The following is a 20275-nucleotide window of genomic DNA, read 5'->3' on the forward strand; positions in this document are numbered from 1 at the left end:
AAAGGAGACATGGGAGTTTCAAAAACACTCATTAATGAAATCTGACAAAGCTTGGAAGGAGGGAAGACTTGCCTATTTCCAGTTTTCTGACAGCTAAAGGGAGCCTGGGTCCCAGAGAGGTGAGGGTAGAGAAAAATTGGGGGTCTTGGGCTACCTTTAGTCCATGTGGAGTTGAGTCCAGAGTTCTGGACCCACCCCACCTAGCTGCAGGCTATTAGCAAGTCGCTTCCCTTCTCTGTGCCTCGGTTTCCTACCTGCAGAGGAGGGTTTGGGCCAGGTTTAAAAGGTCAACCCTGACTTTGTCCCATCGCCTCGATGTTGTTGTTGTTTTTTCTTCCACACTTCGGGGTTTTGTTAGACTGGTAGCAGAACCAGGTGTGGTGGAGAGGTGAATGGAGCAAGATGATGTTCCAAGAGCACCATTTGATGGGAAGCAGGTATGAAGAGCCCAGGTGAGGAGACTTTAGGGCCAGTTCTGAGTCTCAGGTTCCCCTGGTGCCTGCAGAGAAACAAATGCGAGTAATGCCAGTGCCTTTCTTTCCCTCCTGGCCCAGGAACTGGGCGGTTAGGAGCGTCCTCTAGCGGGGCTGCTGCGCGGGGGCGGGGAGGGGGCAGGTATGCAGGCCAGAGGGCTTCGCCTGGTTGTGGACTGCGGGTACCGGGTCAGGTGGCCGCGCGCAGAAGGCCTAGGACTCGGACGTGGGCTTTGGCACAAGCCCCCACCTGTTTGGTCCCCCAGGGCTTGGGCCCTTAATCCTGGAGAAGTTAGCCTTTCCTTTCTGGACTGGGGCGGTGGGCAAGTTCTCCGCCTCCCCGGAGGAGGGGAGGAAGGAGGAGCCCAGCGGGGCGTGTCTCTGGAGGGAGCGCAGCGCGCCCGGTGCGGCCCCCTAGGAAGTGGATTTAGCTGCTCCGGATCCAACCCCGCTTCCAGGTTTTCTCCCATCCCGCCCCTACCAGCTCCCGCCCGTCTCCGGCACCCCCTCACCCCCCCCCCCCCCTATCGCCCGCCCCTACCCCTTGTGCCGCCCGCTGGGCCAAGTTTGCCGTGCGTCGCAGTGCACGCCGGCTAGTCAATCAGCGGCGGAGCTGAGGAGGGCACAACCGCGAGGCCGAGGGCTGAGTGAGCGAGCCGAGTGGAGTCAGGAGAGCGGAGCAGCGCCGGGCAGCCCGAGCCACGCGCATCGAGCGCCAGCCGCCGCGGCTCACACCCTCCGCGGCGTCTGCCACCTTCCACTCCTTCCCTGCGTCCCTGACTCGCCGGCGGCCAGCTCGCCCCAATCACTGTCTTCGCGGAGCCCCGAGGTCACCGGTCCGCGCCTCCGCTCCGTTGGGCCGCGCACCGCCTCTACACCCTCCTACTACTCCTTCCCCAGCCGGGCGCCTGGCACTGGGGACCGTTGACTGACGCGCGAGGCCCAGCTCTACTTTTCGCCCCGCGTCTCCTCCTGCCGATCTCCTCCTCCAACTTCTCCAACTCCCTCGCTCCACTCACGAGCCCCCGGCTCCGCTCCTCACGGCCCGCGCCTGCCACTTTACGTCCTGTCCCGAAGGTGGGAGCGCGTCAGTCCTGTCCGCACCATGGCACGGTTCGGCTTGCCCGCCCTTCTCTGCACTCTGGCCGTGCTCAGCGCCGCGCTCCTGGCTGCCGAGCTCAAGTCGAAAAGTTGCTCCGAAGTGCGGCGTCTCTACGTGTCAAAAGGCTTCAACAAGAACGATGCCCCTATGCATGAGATCAACGGTAGGTGGGAGGCCTGGGGGGGGGGGGGGGGGGGGCGAGCGCAGCGACGGGCGCCCGAGAAAAGGGGCCATAGAAGCCCCATCCGCCCCCCGCGCCGGGCGCAGGTAGCCAACAGGGAGAACTCGAGAGCGAGTCCCCGCGGCGTAGAAGGTTCCCGCTGACGCGGCGGCCCCCCGGGCGCTGCGAGTGGCGGGGCGCCCCCGAATTGCCCTTTGGTACTCTGGCACTCTGACCCTTCGCCCCCAGTCCCAGGAAGTCCCAGAGGACTCTGGTCCGCAGAGTGCGCGCCACCCGCTCCTTGGCCTTTTCCGGGTTGAACTTATTACGGGGCTCCCCGCTTTGTTGTGTGGGTGACAAGAGGCCGGGTCGGGGTGGACGTAGCCAGTGGGGTGGTGGTGGGGAACCTTCTAGAGGTCGCCAGAGTACGGGGAGCTCAAAACGCGGGACTTGAATTGATGTTTCATTGATGTTATTTAAAAACCCTTTGCCCACCTCTTTCCCACTGCTGAGACGGATTAGTTTTAGTAGCTACAGCGGCTTTAGTAGTCGCCTTTAAAAAGCAAGACTCTCCACCCCTCCAAACATGACTTTTGGGAACTCTTCTGTTTTCCTGAAGGTGTTGGGCGAGATTTCCCCCTTTCTTTTTTTCTCACCTCATTTTAAGGGTTAATTGCACGTTGAATTACAAACCTTTGAAAAGACTGATTACAGGAAACCTGAATCTCGGCTAGGAGATGGTTATGCAAATAGAGACTGTTTAGCCTGTGAAAAAGTTCCCCGGATTTTGGCGCTTGGGGGTACTTGGAGGTATTTGTGAAAGCCCTTGGAGCGCCTGGGAGGCAGCTTTCAGGCCTGCGCCCTTCACCCCTCCCAAGGCCGGCAATGGCCAGGCCAGTCCCCTCTGGGTTGCACTCTCATTCTGAGAGGCCAACTGTTGCGTGCAGCCCCGCGGGCCGCGCTGGGGCCAGAGGCTGCGCAGGTAGCCCGTTTGCCCGGAGGGTTCAGAAAGAAATACGAATCTCGCTGGCTGGTGGCCAGAATAACCTAACGGAGAAGTGAGCGATTTGAGCTCAGGGGCCAAGCCTTCATTCCGAACCTTTCATGGAAGTAAGCAGAGCGAGCCTTTGCCTCTAGGTTTTGGTCACTCGGGTGGGGCGGGCAGGGGGCCGGCAGTTGGCAAAGGAAATACTGTAATTTCAACCAGGCACTCCCAAAGGCTTAGGAAGACTTGGGGGTTATTTTTTGGAAGGACTATTAATAACCTTGGAGATTAAGTGCAGTCATCAATTACATATAAATTACAAAGGTAATTGAGGGAAGTTTCTGGGCTCTTTCCGAATGTAATCAGCAACTGTCTAGAAATAGAACCCAAGAAGTTGTTGAAGCAGCATAGAAGTCCACTGCACCTTGGCAGTTATCAAATAACTCACACACTACTGATTAGAGACTGTTTGCCCTTGAACTGCCTGTGTTTTGGGGAGCTCAAGTATGTCCTCACAGTGGCACGATTTTATTGGTGGTAGAGCTCTAAAAAGCCCTCTTTCTTTCGACTCTCCCTCCTTCCCAGGCAGAAAAAGTGAAGTGAACCAGCAGCCACTGAAGCTTGGGGGCTCCACAGGTCAGACCTGGGGTCTTTGTGCCCTGCATGGTTTGGGCCTGGGCCCAGCGGAGATGATTGGCGTGAAGGTTACAGTTGTCATTCCCACATTTTGAAGGGCTAGATGCAGTGATGCACTTAATGGGAGTGTGACAAGTTTTCATCTTCTTATCATGCAAACAATATGTGCCTTTGAGATAGACTGAAGGTATTCAGGGAGTGGGTTGTGAAATGGCCCTCCCCACTTTCTCCAGCTTTGCTCTGTGCAGTCTCAAAGCTGCAGGACATCTTCCCCAGGCAGCATCTCAGGAAAAAGGAAGTTTGATGAGTGCTCAGAGACTGTACCAGGTGTTCCCTTTGATTGTCATGATCCCCAGAAAACACCTGAGGAATACTTGGAATACTTTTGCGTGAATGTCTATCTGGACATTTTCCCTCCAAAGATAGGAGAGTTATTAGTGACCAGCAGCAGGAAATGGAAGCTAATGTGCTCACACCCAAAACATTTTATTCTTTTTGTCTTGTCCTTCATCTCCCTCCCAGGGCTGCTGCTTTTATTTCCCCTTTTGAATGACCTACTGGACTGCATTCTCCTGAGGAACAAAGGAAGTGCCTTTTTAGCTGGAATCCTTGGAAGACCACCAAGGATTTTAGCTCATGCAGTGCAATTTCGCACCACTTTCAACAATAACAAAAATGCATGACTGAATGGCTCAAAAATGTGGAGTGTTAGAGGCATTCATTTGAGTCTAGGACACTGTCACAACACAGACAGACCCAAGTAAATACCTTTAGACGGCCAGTATAGAAACAGGGTAATCTTTACCATCAGCCAGCCTGGCCTCTCCAGATGCATACATTAGCCTTGTCTTCCCTGGGCTACACTCATATAATTTTGGTCATTTTGGGGAGTAAAGTCAGTATAATGACTTGTATTCAGCTTATGTTTGAATGAATTACTTGTTGGGCACTTTCCCTGGTGTGTGGTGGGGGGTATATATGTGTATTTAAATACAAAAGCCCAGGGGCACAATGTCTGGGTACCTAGCCCAAGGTTAAGGTTTTGTTCCCAAGGGCCTTGCACTTGCCTTCTAGAGGTTTGAACAGGCTATAAGAATACTCCATGTTCTTAAAGTACTCTCAGTCTTTTTAGATCATAATTAAGATAACTTGATATGCTCTCAAGGGTGTCAGGGAGTACATCATGCTGACAGGGCTTCCAACTGAAGTCCTGCATGTACCCTTATACTTACCAAGTAATGGGTAGCTAAGATGCCATGATCACAAGGTATCTTTAACACAAAGGATATGTTTTTAGTTAGCTTTCAATGGGTATATCTTTTGGAGTGCCTACTATGTGCAATGTTTTGTGCTTGGCATAGTGGAAGAAAGAAGGGCAGGAAGGGCCTCTACCACCAAAGCCTTTCCTGATAGTAGAGATAAGCCATGCGCACACATAGTTGGAATAAAACATAGTGTGTGTTAAGTACTGTGTGAGTGGTACAGATGAGGAGAAAGGAGTGCCCAGGAAGTTCCAAGGGAGAAGGGATTGGGACTCAAGTGTTAGCTAGGTAATGCTAGTTCACTAATAAAAAATAATATTAAAAAGAAGTTTTAAAATCTAACCCTTTTCAGTGTGCCTTCCTCCATAAAGATGGGATAAAGGATATGCAACAATTGGTATTTTATTACTAATCTAATCTTTGTTGAAATTGTCTTTAAGAGTGAGACAGTTAGAAACATTCTTAAGTTTGTCAGAAGTCTCTGCCATAGTGACATTGAATGATGTTAACAAGAATTTTGTGTCATAGTTGTGATTTTTGGAATTTTTGTTTCCTGTTCCCATCTATGTTCATGAACAATACACCTGTGAGTATGCTGGTGGGCACACACATACACAAATGTATGCCCTAAAGCAGGGGTGGGGAATATCCGGCCTTCCGGCAAAACCATTTGGTCTGGCCCTACCAAGGCATTAGGGGTGAGTTAATTAAATGTTTGAGCAAATATAGCAGGTTAATTTTAAATTGATCATTTTCCATGGCCTGTGAATGATGTTATAAATATCCAAATGGTCCTTGGCAGAAAAAAGGTTCCCCACCCCTGCTCTAAAGGATTCTGGGAACTATATAAGCTATGTTAGGATTACATGGAATAAAAGTGTGTGTGAGGGGAGAGGTAGGAATACTTTTTGCTACTGAGTTATTATACGTAAGACACAAAACATACATCTTCAATATTTGTATTCTCGCTTCCCCAATTTAAATAGGTGGATTGGATTTTACATAGAACTTGTGATCTTCTATTCTGTTGGAATCATCAGTTTGGCTCCCTGAATAAAACATGGTGTGTGTTAAGTACTCTGTGAGGGGTACAGATGGGAGAAAGTGCCCAGGAAGTTCCAAGGGAGAAGGGATTTGGGACACAAGTGTTAGCTAGGTAATGCTAGTTCATTAATAAAAAATAACATTTTTTATTAATATTCACTTGAGAAGAGGGTCTAATTGAGCCACAGGGCCTGTCAGTATAGAAATTGTCCCAAGTAGTATAGGAACTACTTCCTGGACATGCTCATAAAAAAAACTTAGTAAAAATTCTGGATTATGCAGCTCTATCTATCATTAGAACATACAAATATAAAATGTTTTATTTAGCATAATTACTATTTTCCTTTTTGACTCACATTGGATTGCATGCAATTTCAGGATTAGCTAGAGACTAGACTGAGGAATGAAAAAGGAAATTTTTGTTTTTACAAGGGAAACAATCAATGCTAACCTAATCAGTTGGAAGTGAGTCTCTGGCACCCCAATAACAGTAACTGTTTTATCACTGATGTTGTTTACATATGTGTTCACAAAAAAATGCATTTTGGCCTCATGAAAAGGGCTAGTAGCTATTGAGTGCTTTCTCTGGACCTGGTCACCCTAAGGGCTTTACATAAGACCATTTAAAATCCACAGCAACCATATGAAGTGAGAATTATTACTTTCATCATCCCAATTTTACAGACAAGGAAACTGAGATCCAAAGGGACTTCTAAATATATTCCATCTCACAGTTAGGGAAATGGTAGAGGTAGGATTTGAATCTAGGTCTTATCTGACCCAGAGTATGGTCTGTGCTATGTTATACAGATAGTAAGACAATAGTGTACCTTTGCAACTCCCATGAGGGCTAGTTTTAGAAATATAAGCTATGAGGGGATCATCAGTTAACTAGTAAACGACCCATCATCACAGCACTATTGTGATGCTGTAGTAGAGAGGAACCAATCCTGTCCTTTGCAGGCAACTTGTTATACCCAGACATAGATAATCTATTGTTAATAATAGAAGCAATATAAATTGTAATTCCTGGGCCATGTGGAACCAGTGATGGTTTCTGAGAAGGTAAATGTCGTTAGTTAAGCTGTTTTGGGAAGATAGCTAGTGGCATAAAGGCAGGGAGAGCTGGTAGGGAGCTGTTTTAAATAATTCTTAACTGGTCTACCTGCCATTGGCTTGTTACTCTCCCATTCCACCCTGAACATTGCCAGCTTCATTTATTTACAGCAGTGTTTTGAATGGAGTAATTTTCTGCTTTGAGTTTCAGTGGCTTCAAGTACCTCAAATGATACATTTATTGAGTCACTTCTGAATTTCTCTTTCTCCTAATTCCCTTCTTGAATTGGGTCCATGGTATTTGCACAGTTATCTTGTATTATAGTTAATAGTATGTGCAGGCACACATGTGTCTTTGCAACTGTAAGTAACCTGAGGACAGAGATGGTAGCTCCTGGTGTTTTGTGTGCCCAACAGAACCATGTGCAATAGTTAAAACAAGTGAGGAGGGTGTGGAATGGCAGACAATTCCACATTCATTTCCAGGACACCAGTGTGATGATGGGATTATACTGCCTTGATAATAGATTGCCATTCCATGGTCTCTTGCACTCCTGGAAAACTTTTGGATCTCAGCTTCTGAAGAGAAATTTAGGGTTAAATCTCCATGATATCTAGACTAATAAAAGACAAAGATGCAAATTGATGGTCACTTCACAACACCCACCAGCCAATCAGGAGTGAGTATGCAAATTAACCTGGCAAAGATGTTGGGTTAATTTGCACACACAGGAGCCGAGCAGTTGGGGGTGGGGCGGCCGCTTGCGCGTGCTCCGGCACCAAGCGGCCTGGGTCCTGGGGACAGGCGTCCTTGGGACCCAGGTTGCTTTGAGCCTGTAGGGCCACACGTAGGCCCAGAGTGGACGGGGTCCCGGAATGACCCCGGCCACTCCGGGCCTACGTGTGCAGGCGCCGAGCAGCTGGGAGCCGAGCGGGAACATCCCCGGGACTTAGGTGCTCCGAGCTGGCGCCCACAAGCGGCCAGGGGCGGGAACGTCCCCCACAGCAAGCGAGCAGACAGCAGGGCTCTGCTTGCCCCTGGCCGTGGTGGCAAAGGGCAAGCAGGCCCCCACAGAGAGCAGACACCAGGGCCTGCAGTGGCGTCAAGCAGGCAGGTCCGCAGAGAGTAGAGAACCACAGGAAGCAGGCCTAAGCCATCAGTAGGACAACCCTGAGGGCTCCCAGATTGGAGAGGGTGCAGGTCAGGCTGAGGGACACACACCCCCCCCCCCCGCCCCTGTGCACAAATTTCATGCACTGGGCCCCTAGTGTTGGTTTAATGTGGAGAATATTTTTATTCTTTTGGGGGTGTACTTGTCTTTACCACTTCATCAATAACCAAGTGTTACAGGAATTTTTCAAAAAGATTCAGAATTGAGTTTTTCTTCCCACTTTGAGTTATATAATATATATTGATTTCAGAGGAAGGGAGAGGGAGAGGGAGAGAGAGAGATAGAAACATCAGTGATGAGAGAGAATCATTGATTGGCCTCCTGCATGCCTCCCAGTGGGAATCAAGCCCACAACCCAGGCATGTGCCCTGACCAGGAATCGAACCTTGACCTCCTGGTTCATAGGTCGACGCTCAACTACTGAACCACACCCACCGGGTGAGTTATATACTTCTTTAAGTAACAAACAATCAAGACTTCTGTGATTAGGCAATTTAGAACAAATTTAGAAGTATAATTTAACACATTAGATTTAAGATATAGAGCTGTTCAATGCACATTGGTTAACTTTTTAAAAATAAAACTTGACTTTATTTTCATAACTGAACAGGAACACAGACTTAAAGATACCAGAAATTTTTATATAAGCAGACATACTAAAATCCGAACAAGTAAGAACTAGCATTTTTAGTTCCTCTTGGTTAAACATCTGTTGCTTACTATAGAGAACATGAAAGTGCAGAAAATTCATGAAGCGATTCCATCCTGGAGGTAATTTGAAATATTATATTTAAGTTCTGATGCATTTAATTCAGCAATCTGGTGGTAAAGAAAAATCAAAGAGATCTATCAGCCAGGTATTCAACTTTGGAAAAAGAAACTCTAACAAATGTTAGAAATTAGGAAAAAAATTGAATGGAAGAGTTTAAAAAGTCAATAACCTCCAGGAAGCCTGGAAACTATGTAAAAACATCTTATTGGAAGCCCAGATAAATGTGTGCCAGACATCAAAAAGACCAGCTGCTTGGGGGAAGAAAAAAAGAACCCTGCATGACTAACTGGCAGAGTAAAAGAGGCTGCTTCAGGGAAAAAGGCATCTTTCACAAAATGGAAAGAGTTTAAGCCAAGAGAAGATGGAAGTCCATAAAGTATGGCAGAGCAGGTACAAACTAGAAGTTAAGTGAGCCAAAAGAGAATTGGAGGTGATAGAACTTAAGTGGGCTGAAAGAGAATTGTAGGTAAACCTGGCAAGGGATTTGAAAGAAGGCCATGTGATGATAATGGTGAAAAGGATGGGCTGAGTCTAACTTATCAGAGGAAAAGTAATGGCTTTAAGGGGAACCATGCCTGATTAAACTCCCAAAGTTTTTTGAGAAAAAAGAAGGGATACTATAGGGAAGCAGACATACATAGCTTAGGTTTTCAAGAATTATGCAATAGGATTCCAAGGCAAAGAATATTCAGAAAATGCATTTACTTTGGGACAAGTGGGGATGTTGGTTTAGTGAGGATAGAAAATAATAGAGAGAAGAGAAACCCCATTGTCCTAGATAGAGTAGTTTACATGGAGAGGACATGGTTTATTGGAATGAGCAGTTCTAACCTACCTCTGTGACAAATTAGTTGTTTGATACCTTTGGTGAGGTTTTTTCTCCTTTGTCTGAAAAAATGTGAGTGGGGTATTAGAATGCTGGATTAGGTCAGGGATTCTTAACCCTGGCTACACATTAGAACCACCTGGAGAGCTTTTAAAATCCTATGTCTGGGCACCACCCCAGACTAATTAAATCATACATTCTGGCAGTGTAACTAGGTCATGGTAATTTTTTAAGAGCTCCCTAGTGGTTCTGATGAGCAGCCACACTTAGAGCTACTACCCTAGCTGATCTCTGATGTCCCATCCATCTCTGAGATTGTGATTCTAAATTTTCCAATGAAATTCATCACAAAGTGTTATCTCAGTATAGAGCTTTAATTTAGACTCAGTGCATGCTTGTGTTAATTTCGACTAACTTGGAGTTAAGAGGAAGGTTTGTCAACTTGGAAAAACATAATTTTAAATCAAGATTTAGTATATGCCAACAAAACCGGTTTGGCTCAGTGGATAGAGCGTTGGCCTGCGGACTCAAGGGTCCCGGGGTTCGATTCTGGTCAGGGGCATGAACCTTGGTTATGGGCACATCCCCAGTAGGGGGTGTGCAAGAGGCAGCTGATTGATGTTTCTCTCTCATCGATGTTTCTAACTATCCCTCTCTCTTCCTCTCTGTGGAAAATCAATAAAATATATATATATTTTAAAAAAGATTTAGTATATGCCATAACCAGTGATGATTTGCTGAGGGTAGAGAAATAAGACTAGGGTATTGGAAGTGCTTTGGAGAGAATTAGATAGAACGGAATCCAGCCTTGTCATGTATTGATTAGGTGTCAGTGTGCTGGGTGATATTTTTCCCTTTTCTCTTTATTGATAAAATAAAAAAATCTCTTTATCCCTTACTTTAATGTCCTCTTTGCCATGTGTTTATTCTCTTCAAGTATCTTATCAAGAAATAGAAGTACGGTAAATCCCTAGGCTTGTGGCCGGCACAGCCATCCAGAACACAGCTGGGAATGTGGAAGTAAGCAGGAAAGCTAAATGATGGAAACAGCTGTCATGAAGCCCTTGCATTCTATCTACTTGGAAAAAGCCTTCAGAAATTTATCATCTGCAATCATTGAATGAAGAGCTCTTCATCAATAGCAGAATGCTAGGTGCTGGGGATTCAAATAGGTTTAAAACAAGAAACAATCTTATCAGGTGCTTACATTCCAATTAGGTAGATAGGGTTTAAAAAGGGAAGATAAAGTTTAGGTTATATAGATTCTCCTGTCATGGCTGGTTAGAAGTAAAAAGTAGTGCTGGTTGGGGAGTGGAGGGGTCAGAGGAAGGTATGCTTTATTTATTTATTTTTAATATTTTTTTATTGTTGATTTCAGAGAGGAAGGGAGAGGGAGATATAGAAACATCAATGATGAGAGACAATCATTGATTGGCTGCCTCCTACATGCCTCACACTGGGGATCCAGCCCACAACCCGGGCATGTGCCCTGACCAGGAATCAACCAGAACCTCCTGGTTCATAGGTTGACACTCAACCACTGAGCCACGCCAACTGGGCGAGGAAGGTATGCTTTTAGAGGTGGGCAAGGTAACATATGGGAGAAGTGACCAATGCCAGTGTGAAACAGAGTGGGGAGACCAGAAGTTGAAAAATAGACCCAGAACTTACTGATCTTGGCAATTTGAGACATTTTAGGAGGGGTGAATGCTCTGAGGTACCTTTAGTATGTTTCAGGATAGTATTAAATAATTGTTTGGTATATTCTGATTTCAAAGTTTAGAAAGTTTTATTTAGAAAGAGGGAGCATATTTAAAATACAAAAATTGCTCTTGAAAAAGGAAAGTTAAGTAAACTTAACATTTACTGGTACCTGTTTAGAGCACCCAGTTTCCCAATAGTGCCAGATCAATAAGGAGTGAATTCTATGTGCTACTTTGCCCTTTCTGTAAAAAAATAGGTTAAAGTATTAATTCAGAGGCTTATTCACTTCAGAAATTTTGGTTGGTGATTTTGTTCCTTAGCACCTTCTCTTCTAAGCCTTCTAGAACATCTGGGTTATATGTAGTTCCTAGTACTGTCTGCTGCGCTCAGCTTGGGAAACTTACATTCTGACCTGAAGTCACAAGAGGCAAGAGTTGGTTTTTAGTTACAGGTGACAGGTTTAAATATTTGAATATTGGTTTCCCTTTCAAACATTTACCAAACTAAGTAAATGTATAATCATAATTAAAGAAACACTAGAAGTTACGGATAGGAGTGCTGTATTAAAAATGAGGATATATTTGATGGTCCTTGTCCCTGACCTTGTGGTTATTTGAACGCTAAAAAAAGCTCTTCTTGCCCAACCATGCCTGATCTGAGGGGCCATATATCTCTAATTTATATCACATGGCATGGCACATGGTAGGTGTTTGAGAAATGTTTTCAATTCAAAAATAGGTTTAAACATGATTTTTGAATTTTGTATTCATTTTAAGAATGGATATTTTTATTTAATCCCCTTTTAATTTAATTAATTTAAGCTATATAGTTTCTTTTAAAATTTTGAATACATTCAGTCTTGGATGCCTAAGTAAGAAAGGGAAAATAATCTTTTTTAAAAACCTAGAATATAGTGTTATTTATTCCTTGGCTTGCTTAGAAGTAGGATATGAGTATTTCATGTGGTTTGTTTTAATCCTGGTAGACATGGTTTCTTCTTAGATTGTCTATACTAGACATTAACAGAAACTTAGCTGTACCTGCAGAGGTGCTTGTAGAAAAAGAGGAGGCTGCATTGGCTCCTATTCCTTGCTTCAGCTTTTCTACCAGGTGCTCACTTCCCTCTTCTCCAGGAAGCTTAGGTCAGGCCCCAGGCAGGATTGCTGTCTCAGTCTAGTCTAGCCCAAGGTCACCTGGTCACGGCTTCATCCCAGCCATTCTTTTCAAGCTAGTCTTTTCTTCTCATGGCTACTTTGTCAGTTGACTTTCTATAGCCTCTTTCAGCCTGGTTTCATTCTTGTATGTTGGGCTTCTGTCTACAGGAGTAGACTGGAAGTGGTTTCTTTTGGACTGCAGAGGTTTTCTTAGTTCTCCAAACCCTTGACGTAGGCATTCCAGCAAGCATTAGCCGCAGAATATTTTTTTCCCTTCAGTTATTGTTTCTTTCCACCACATGGTTTGTCTCCATTGAGTTTTCAGTCTGGTGTTTGGGTAAAGAGGAAAACAAAGCACTGTGTCCTTGCAAACTGTAGTGTAAAGCATGTGGTTAACAGTTACTACTTGCAGTGGTCCAGTCTGAGTGGGAGTATCATTTTTCTTGGCAGTCACTTCACAGCAAGTCCTGCTTCTTTGGTGCCAGAATAAGCAGTCATTACATTCCTTACAATTTATAGTCAAATTATTGTCTACTATTGTTAAAATTGCCTTAATTATAGAATATTTCCCCATGCTAAGATTTTAAAAAGCAAAAAGGACAGCTTTTAACTGGTGTACTTTAGAAATAGTCCTTAAAAATCACTCCCTGCCTGGGATGTTGAAGGCTATGATGAGGAATAGTTTTTTGTGTGCATTTATGGGGAGAATTTTTTTTAAAGGGGAGGTGTGCAGTGGGATCACTTTAAACTGAATTTGAACTAAATGTCTCCAGATGGCTGGATGGTTAATATTCTGCCTTGTTTATCCCCAGTTCATAATTAACTTTTTTCCCCCTGTCCCTTTGGGTCCCATGGGCCTGGGCACACTCTGGGAAGAAGATTCTACTGGCGAGAGGTGGATTGATCATTAAGCAGTATGGCAATTTTAGAAGATGGTTTCATATCTTTCAAGTTGGAAGACAAATGAAGAAATCACCACTTTCCCAAATAAGGGATTGTGTCAGTTTTCTTGTGATCTGAACAAAGATTTGGAAATGTTCTGTTTAGACAATCTCTCATAATCTCTGCCTTTGGGCTCTGCTTTCAAGATAATATCCAGAATCTGTCTTCCTCTTCCCACCTTGACAATTACTAGCCTGATCTCATTCCCCATAATCTCTTGCCTGGATTATTGCAGTTGCCTCTAGCTAGTCTCTACTCTGGCTCTTGTTCCACTCACCCCAGGCTATTCTCAACACACCAGCCAGTACCATCCAACTCTGTTAAATCTAATTCCAAATCATATAATTTCTCTGCTCAAAATGCTCCAACTGCCCCTCTTGCCATCCAGAGTGAATGCCAAAGTTTACGAGGCTTTACACGATCTGCTCATTGCCCCCTCCCATGGCAGTTTACACTATATTCTCCCCTGTCCCTGTTCCTCAAGCACACCAGGCACACTCAGAGGGGCCTTTGCACTTATTCTCAGTACCTAGAGCACTGCTCCCAGATAGCAAGCAGCATCGCTCACTTCATCACATGTTTCAGGGCTTTGCTTACCTATCACCTTAATGGAGAAGCCTTTCCTGACCTCTACATGAAGTTGAATGCTCCACAATACACTTTGCCCTGCTCTTTCTCTGCTTTATTCTTTGCAGTTCTCACCATCTGACCTGAGGGCGGGGACTCTGCCTCTTTTTTTCACTGCCCTTATACCCAATGTCCAGCACACCATCTGACACTTAAAAATGTTTGTTGAATGAATACATAAAACAGTACTCCTTGCAAATAGGATGTTCTTAATAGAAGCTTTCAGAGGGCACAGCTGACTCTTTAGGACTTATGAGTGTGAGGCTACACATTTGAACCTCCATCTGTAGAAAGAGCCCGTCTAGTAAATAGTTGCTGAATTCATTTAGCAATTGTTTACTGAGTGCCTACTAATTGCCAAGCATTATGCTAGGCCCTGGAGATAATGCAGTGATCAAAAAGCACAATAGGCCAGGCCTCACACTCTTGGAGCTCACAGTCTAAATAGGGAGACAGATATTGACTCAGGAATTCTTCAAATAAGTACTTTGTTACAGTTGTGATAACTATTTCCAAGGAGCAGCACTTGATGAGTGATAATCGGGGTGCAAAGTAGTGTTCTTGAACATGTAGAGTCTGCATTTAGGCCCATGTGGCTCTTCTCATCTCCTAGGAATAGTGCTTTTTATGTGACACTTGAATGGCCAGCACCTGTTTCTCACAGTGGGTACAGGTTAATTCTAGAGTACTTAGTGGAGCAGTGCAGGGGAGATGGGCCTAAGTGAGGTTAACATGGAGTACTCTTTAGTGGTTATAGACCTTGGCCATCATTTTAGGAATTGGGCTTACACCAGAAAGTGAAAGTGAACTGTTGGGTCACTTTGCACTATTGTTTTCTCTTGTCGGAGTGGTCTGCAGAGGAACGACCACAGTACTGAGTATAAAAGCCTTCTGGCTTGTCCTGGCTGGGTAGCTTAGTTGGTTACAGCACCATCCCAATACACCAACGTCAAATTGATGTTTCTCTCCCTCTCTCCCCCCTCTCAAATCAATCAATCAATAAAATTTAAAAAACCTTCTGGCTTTTGTGAAAGGTCAATATCTACTCTCATTTCCATAGAGACCACAGAAATACTTTTTTCAATGGTGAGTGGCTCAAAACGAAACCCTCTAGCCCAGCAATGATTGTTACAGGAGAAGTTTGGTTCAGCAACAGATGCATCTGTCAATTGGTGGCAGGATTCCTTCTCTTGCCCAAACCTTTATTAACTAGAGGCCTGATGCACAAAATTCGTGCAAGGGGCTCGGCCCTTGCAGTCACAGTGGCTTGCCTCAGCCCTCACAGCCCCGGCTTTGTCCAGAAGGTCATGAGGAAGGACATCCAGTCTAATTAGCATATTACGCTTTTGTTGTTATAGACGGTGACCAAATGTATAGGTTGCCAAAAGGAGAGGAGGACCCTGGCTGTGGGGAACAAGTGCAGAAGCTGCCAAGGAGATAGGATTGTAAGCAAATGCAGCCTGAATGATAAGTGTTTGCAGTTATAAAAGGATGGGAAAGGAGCCTACCTTGCCATACACTGAGGCTCTGAGAACAGGGATTTCCCCATTTCAAGTAAGATTATATATTTTTTGGAATTTTATTTTATTGTTAATGGAAATATAATGGATGATTTCCAGAATTTTAGATGAACATTGCAGATAAAAATAGGGCCCTGTTTTTGTTAATTTGTTCAGAAATTTAAGGCTCTGATGAGGTACTCTGAGGGTGCAATATATGTAGGCACCACCTTGCGTGCCTGGCAGTTTTACCTAGAGGTACATGAGTAGTCCTGAGATCCGGGTATTCTCAGTGTTTCCTGGTTACAACCCACTTTTTTTAGCCATCTTCTAATCTAGGCCCCTTGTGTTACACCAAGAGTAGACTACATTACATTGCAATGACAGAGGCTGGATCACCAAGTTCTCCACTTAATGCAGTGAACTGACTGCATGGTAGTGAATTGGGTGCATAGTTTGTGTGCAGGGATCAAGTCTTACTTAGATATGCAGATTTAGGTGTGCCTATTATGAAGATTGTGGCATATGCCGTGGTTTAAATACTATTATTATAAGGATAAACCACCCGATTAAGAATAGAAATAAGCATTTTGTTTCCTGTTGTCTAATCAATCTAATGATCCATACACTATGAAGTAGTCATGGTGTGGACTAAGATATGTGAATTCATGAAAGGACAAACCAATCCTTAGCTATCTAAACATAGCTTTAACTTTAGGGGGAAGTGATTAATTTGTCTCTGCTTTTATTTTTAAAAGACACAGCATGTACCATTTTCACCAGTAACCTCTTAATGTTTCTTTTGGAGCCCTGACATTTTCTTGGTTGCTACTAAACTCAAGAATGAAGTAAAATACAATGAAATTCTGGGGTAATGGAGGCTGATGCTTATCCTGTTTATCTATGTTAGTTATGTAGTAAAAGATTTTGCTGAGCAAATGAATAGTGTAAATATGATATTAGGAGATATTTAACACCTATATAGGAGGAGAGAGTATTTCCAGACACCTCAGGAATAGCCACTTCATTTTTTTTTAAATTTCTTTATTGATTAAGGTATCACATATTTGTTCTCGTCCCCCCATTCCCATCCCACACCCCTCCCCACACATGCCCCCACCCCCCTGTTGTCCTTAACCGCTGGTTAGGCTCATATGCTTGCACACAAGTCCTTTGGTTGATCTCCCCCTTTACCCCCACCCTTCCCTACCCTCCCCCCGAGGCCCGACAGTCTGATCCATGCCTCCTTGTTTCTGGGTCTGTTCTTGTTCATCAGTCTATGTTGTTCATTATTTCCCCTAGATGAGTGAGATCATGTGCTATTAGAAATACACTTATAAGAACCGAAAATGAGACAAGCAATAATGGTTATGGTGACAGGCAAATGAATCAGTGTGTAGTGAGTTTCTATCTGGGCCAACAGTTCTTTTGAGACCCAATTTCAATGTCCACCAGTTCCTTATGTGTACATGTCAGCACTGACATTTCAGTTCTGGATGGTGGACAAATGGTGGTAATGCAGGTCCGACTCTGTCTGGTTTGGTCCTGGGCAATCTGCAGTAATGCACAGCTGCTAACTGCTAGTATGGGAAGGCCACATCAGCGTCTTCCGTCTCTGGACTGCTTCTCTTCTGTCTTCATGGCTGGAGTAGTCCTGTCGATTCCTCTCTTGCTGGAATCCACATGGTCTCGGAGTTGTTTTCTGAAAATATACAAACATATTCTCGACCAAAGGTTAATAAAGGAATATTTTCTATAAATTTGACTGGGGATCCTTTTTCAATTTTTGCCCAAATGATTTTCCTCTGGCTTGTACCCATGGTGTGGTGAAGTGGGTTTACGATATCTAAATCCAGCCTACCACCAGGAATGCTCAGGACCTACTCAAGAAGGCAAATAATCACTTCCACCAATATTTACAGGGTAAAACAAGATTATTGTTAGAGTAATTAATTTGACAGTAAAATAGTAGTCAAGTTTTCAGGCAAATTTAAATTGGCTAGTTGAAACAAGTGAATATTCTAGAAAAATTAATTGTACCGGACAAAAAGGTGTTCCTAAAGTGTCAACTAAAATTTTTATTGGTACTTCATCTCATGATAAAATTGTGCACCATATAATGAACCTAAAACAGTAATATTATAGTGCAAAAAATTAAAATTTAAAATCCATCAAGACTACATTATAAAATTTTCAAAAGCCTCCTAACATTTAAATCAAAAAAGGAGGGGATAGTAGAGAAATATCATGTAAGGAAAAATATCCTGTAAGTAAATTACATCTAGAAAATTAATACTTTAGAAAATTAATTGTAAGGCTAAAAGCAAGACACCCATGAAAAACACACAAGGTGACAAAACAAGCCACTTCATTTTTTAAAACATATGTGCCATGACTGGGGAATCCAACCGTGACCTCCTGGTTCATAGGTCTGTGCTCAACCACTGAGCCACACTGGCCAGGCAGGAACAGCAATTTTAATTCAAATCATTGTGTTAATTATAAATGTGTATATTTATTAAAGTAGGTCTCTAAATTACTTTAGTTGACAATACTTCCCTGGTGTGTGTGTGTGTGTGTGTGTGTGTGAAATTTGTGTATGAAAGTGATGTTTGCATTTCTTTATTCCTTCCCATTAGTCAAACTTATAGATGATTTTTCTGTAATTGGCCATATTAACATGAGAGACTAATTAATGGCAGCTATGCTGTTAGTAATAAGGTATTTGTTTTCCTTCTTGAAGTCCCAGCCACTGTTGTATCCTCATATTTTGCAGAAAGGAAACAAACAAACAAACACCAGAATTGAGATGTGTTCTTAATATGAAAGGAATGCCAGCTGATTGCTTAGAATAAAGGGAAATGATTACATTTGGTGTGGTTATTAATTTTAGAAATGCCTTTGAATCTGTTACATGCTTGAGTGTTATGCCAATGTTTTGTGATTTCCTGGGTTGACATTTAAGAAATGTAGATTTAGAGCCTACATTTTGCCAAATATTAATTGACTCAAGTATTAAGTATTTTTCTTAACAAAAATTGGCAGTAAAGGAGTTTTCCACCATTTTCAACAGTTACTTGATGTGTGATCAGAGTTAAGTCAAACCTTAAAGTTTATAATATTGTATGTTTAGTAGTATATGCTCTTGAAGAAAGTATATCCTCAATTGCGGACAGTTTTCAAGGGACCATTACAATGTATTTAAAGTATTTTAATTGTGATAGTCATTCTTTGCAAAATAAAGGTAACTTTTTATCATTAATTTAAATAAGGAATAAGAGCAGGACATTTTACTCAGGTAAATGTAAAATGTTGGAGATTTCTTCAAATACCACATACCTTAAGTATGTTTCTTAGTTGTATTGAATTTTGTCCACTGAAACATTGGACTTTATGCTCAGGTTTCTTTTTAAACAATTTATTATGACCTTGACCAGACCTTTCTCATCTCCTCTCTTCTCTTCCTTTCCCAATATTTATTTTGTTTAATCAGTCAATATTGGTATATTTTCATTAAAAAAGAAACAACCAAGAAGTGACTAACCTGGTTATTTCTTCAGCCCTCTAATTGCTTTACTAATGGAAATCTGTTGATCCCTTAAGGGTGCAGTTTTAAAAGGAACTAGGGACTAATTTTTCAACCATAATGTCTTGAATTCTTAATCCTGAAACTTTAACGAGTCACATCATTTTCTTCCAATGCTTTAAAAATGTAATTGTAATATAAACCCTACTTACTTAAAAATATTTAATCCATATTTAGTAAGATCTCTACAATCATAAAAATAATTGTTACTAATTATTATTTTAATAACAATAAATAGCATTTATTGACCTCTCACAATGGGTCTTTTTTGAGTTCATTATGTAGATTAACCCATTTATATAAACAGAAGAGAAAAAGGCTCATGGAAGAAGGATGGGATAAGGAATTTTAAAAGCAAGCTATTACAGCGAATGAGCCATCATTTGTCCAGTAGTCATCCAGATAACTGAGATAAAACAGGATACCAAACTGGTTTGGTTATGCATTTCCCACTTATCTGATAAAAAGAAAGAACAGTTCTTCAGGCAAGACATTTTCTTGTTGATGCTAAATCTGGAAAGAATTTACTATATAGGTTCTTATGTAAAAGACATTATTAAACAGTATAATAGTGTCGTCAAAATGATTTCATTTCTTGTACTGTTCTCCCATAAAACCCAGAGAAATAATGTTTGAGAAATTCAGTCAGGCTTTTATGTGTATGGGATTGTCTTCAGTGTAAAGAATCAAACTCCTCCTACTTCTCCTTTTTTGTATATGAATTCATATCTCTTGGTCTCTGATTATGAACTCTCCTGATAAGTAGCTCATAAAACCATAACAGCAAATACAGCTACCTGCAATGGCCAGAAAACCAGGAAGACTTACGTACCAGGGGACTTGAGAGCCTGTGGGCTGACTCCATTTCAGATCTTGGAATTGAAACCATTTTGGGGCTCTGGAAGGCACCTGTGCTTTTCAGCCATTTTTATTTTCTCTGCCTTAACTCTGCTATCAGGACTTTGTACCTGGCACTAAGAGTTGTCACAGTGTCATTTGGCTTCCAGAGATATTGGTTTATGGTAGGTTAATTTTTTTCCAATTGAAAGGATGATATGACAATAATAAAGAGTAACTTCTATATCATTTGCATATCATAGCCCAATCCCTATTCACATGTATACATTTTTACGTGGCTTAAATTGTAGTATATACTACTTGGTACATCTGCTATTTTTAATATAACATGAAATTATAAAAATGCTTTTATAGGTCTATACAATTAAATTCTTCAGATGGCTGCATAATATTTCCCTGAAGTTGATGTGCCATAAT

The 20275-nt window shown here is 42.7% G+C and overlaps 1 protein-coding gene across 1 annotated transcript in view; it reads left to right on the forward strand.

The window, feature by feature from the left end:
* The first annotated feature begins 987 nt into the window (after positions 1–987).
* The window catches only part of GPC4 (glypican 4), a 125972-nt gene continuing 106684 nt past the window's right edge, over positions 988–20275 (forward strand). The window contains exon 1 of the mRNA XM_079765293.1: positions 988–1738. Within this exon, the coding sequence (XP_079621419.1) occupies positions 1579–1738 (160 nt within the window). The 5' untranslated portion in view covers positions 988–1578. The remainder of the gene's footprint in view (positions 1739–20275) is intronic.

The sequence above is a fragment of the Cnephaeus nilssonii genome, assembly GCF_951640355.1.
Source record: "Cnephaeus nilssonii genome assembly, chromosome: X".
NCBI classification, from domain to species: Eukaryota; Metazoa; Chordata; class Mammalia; order Chiroptera; family Vespertilionidae; genus Cnephaeus; species Cnephaeus nilssonii.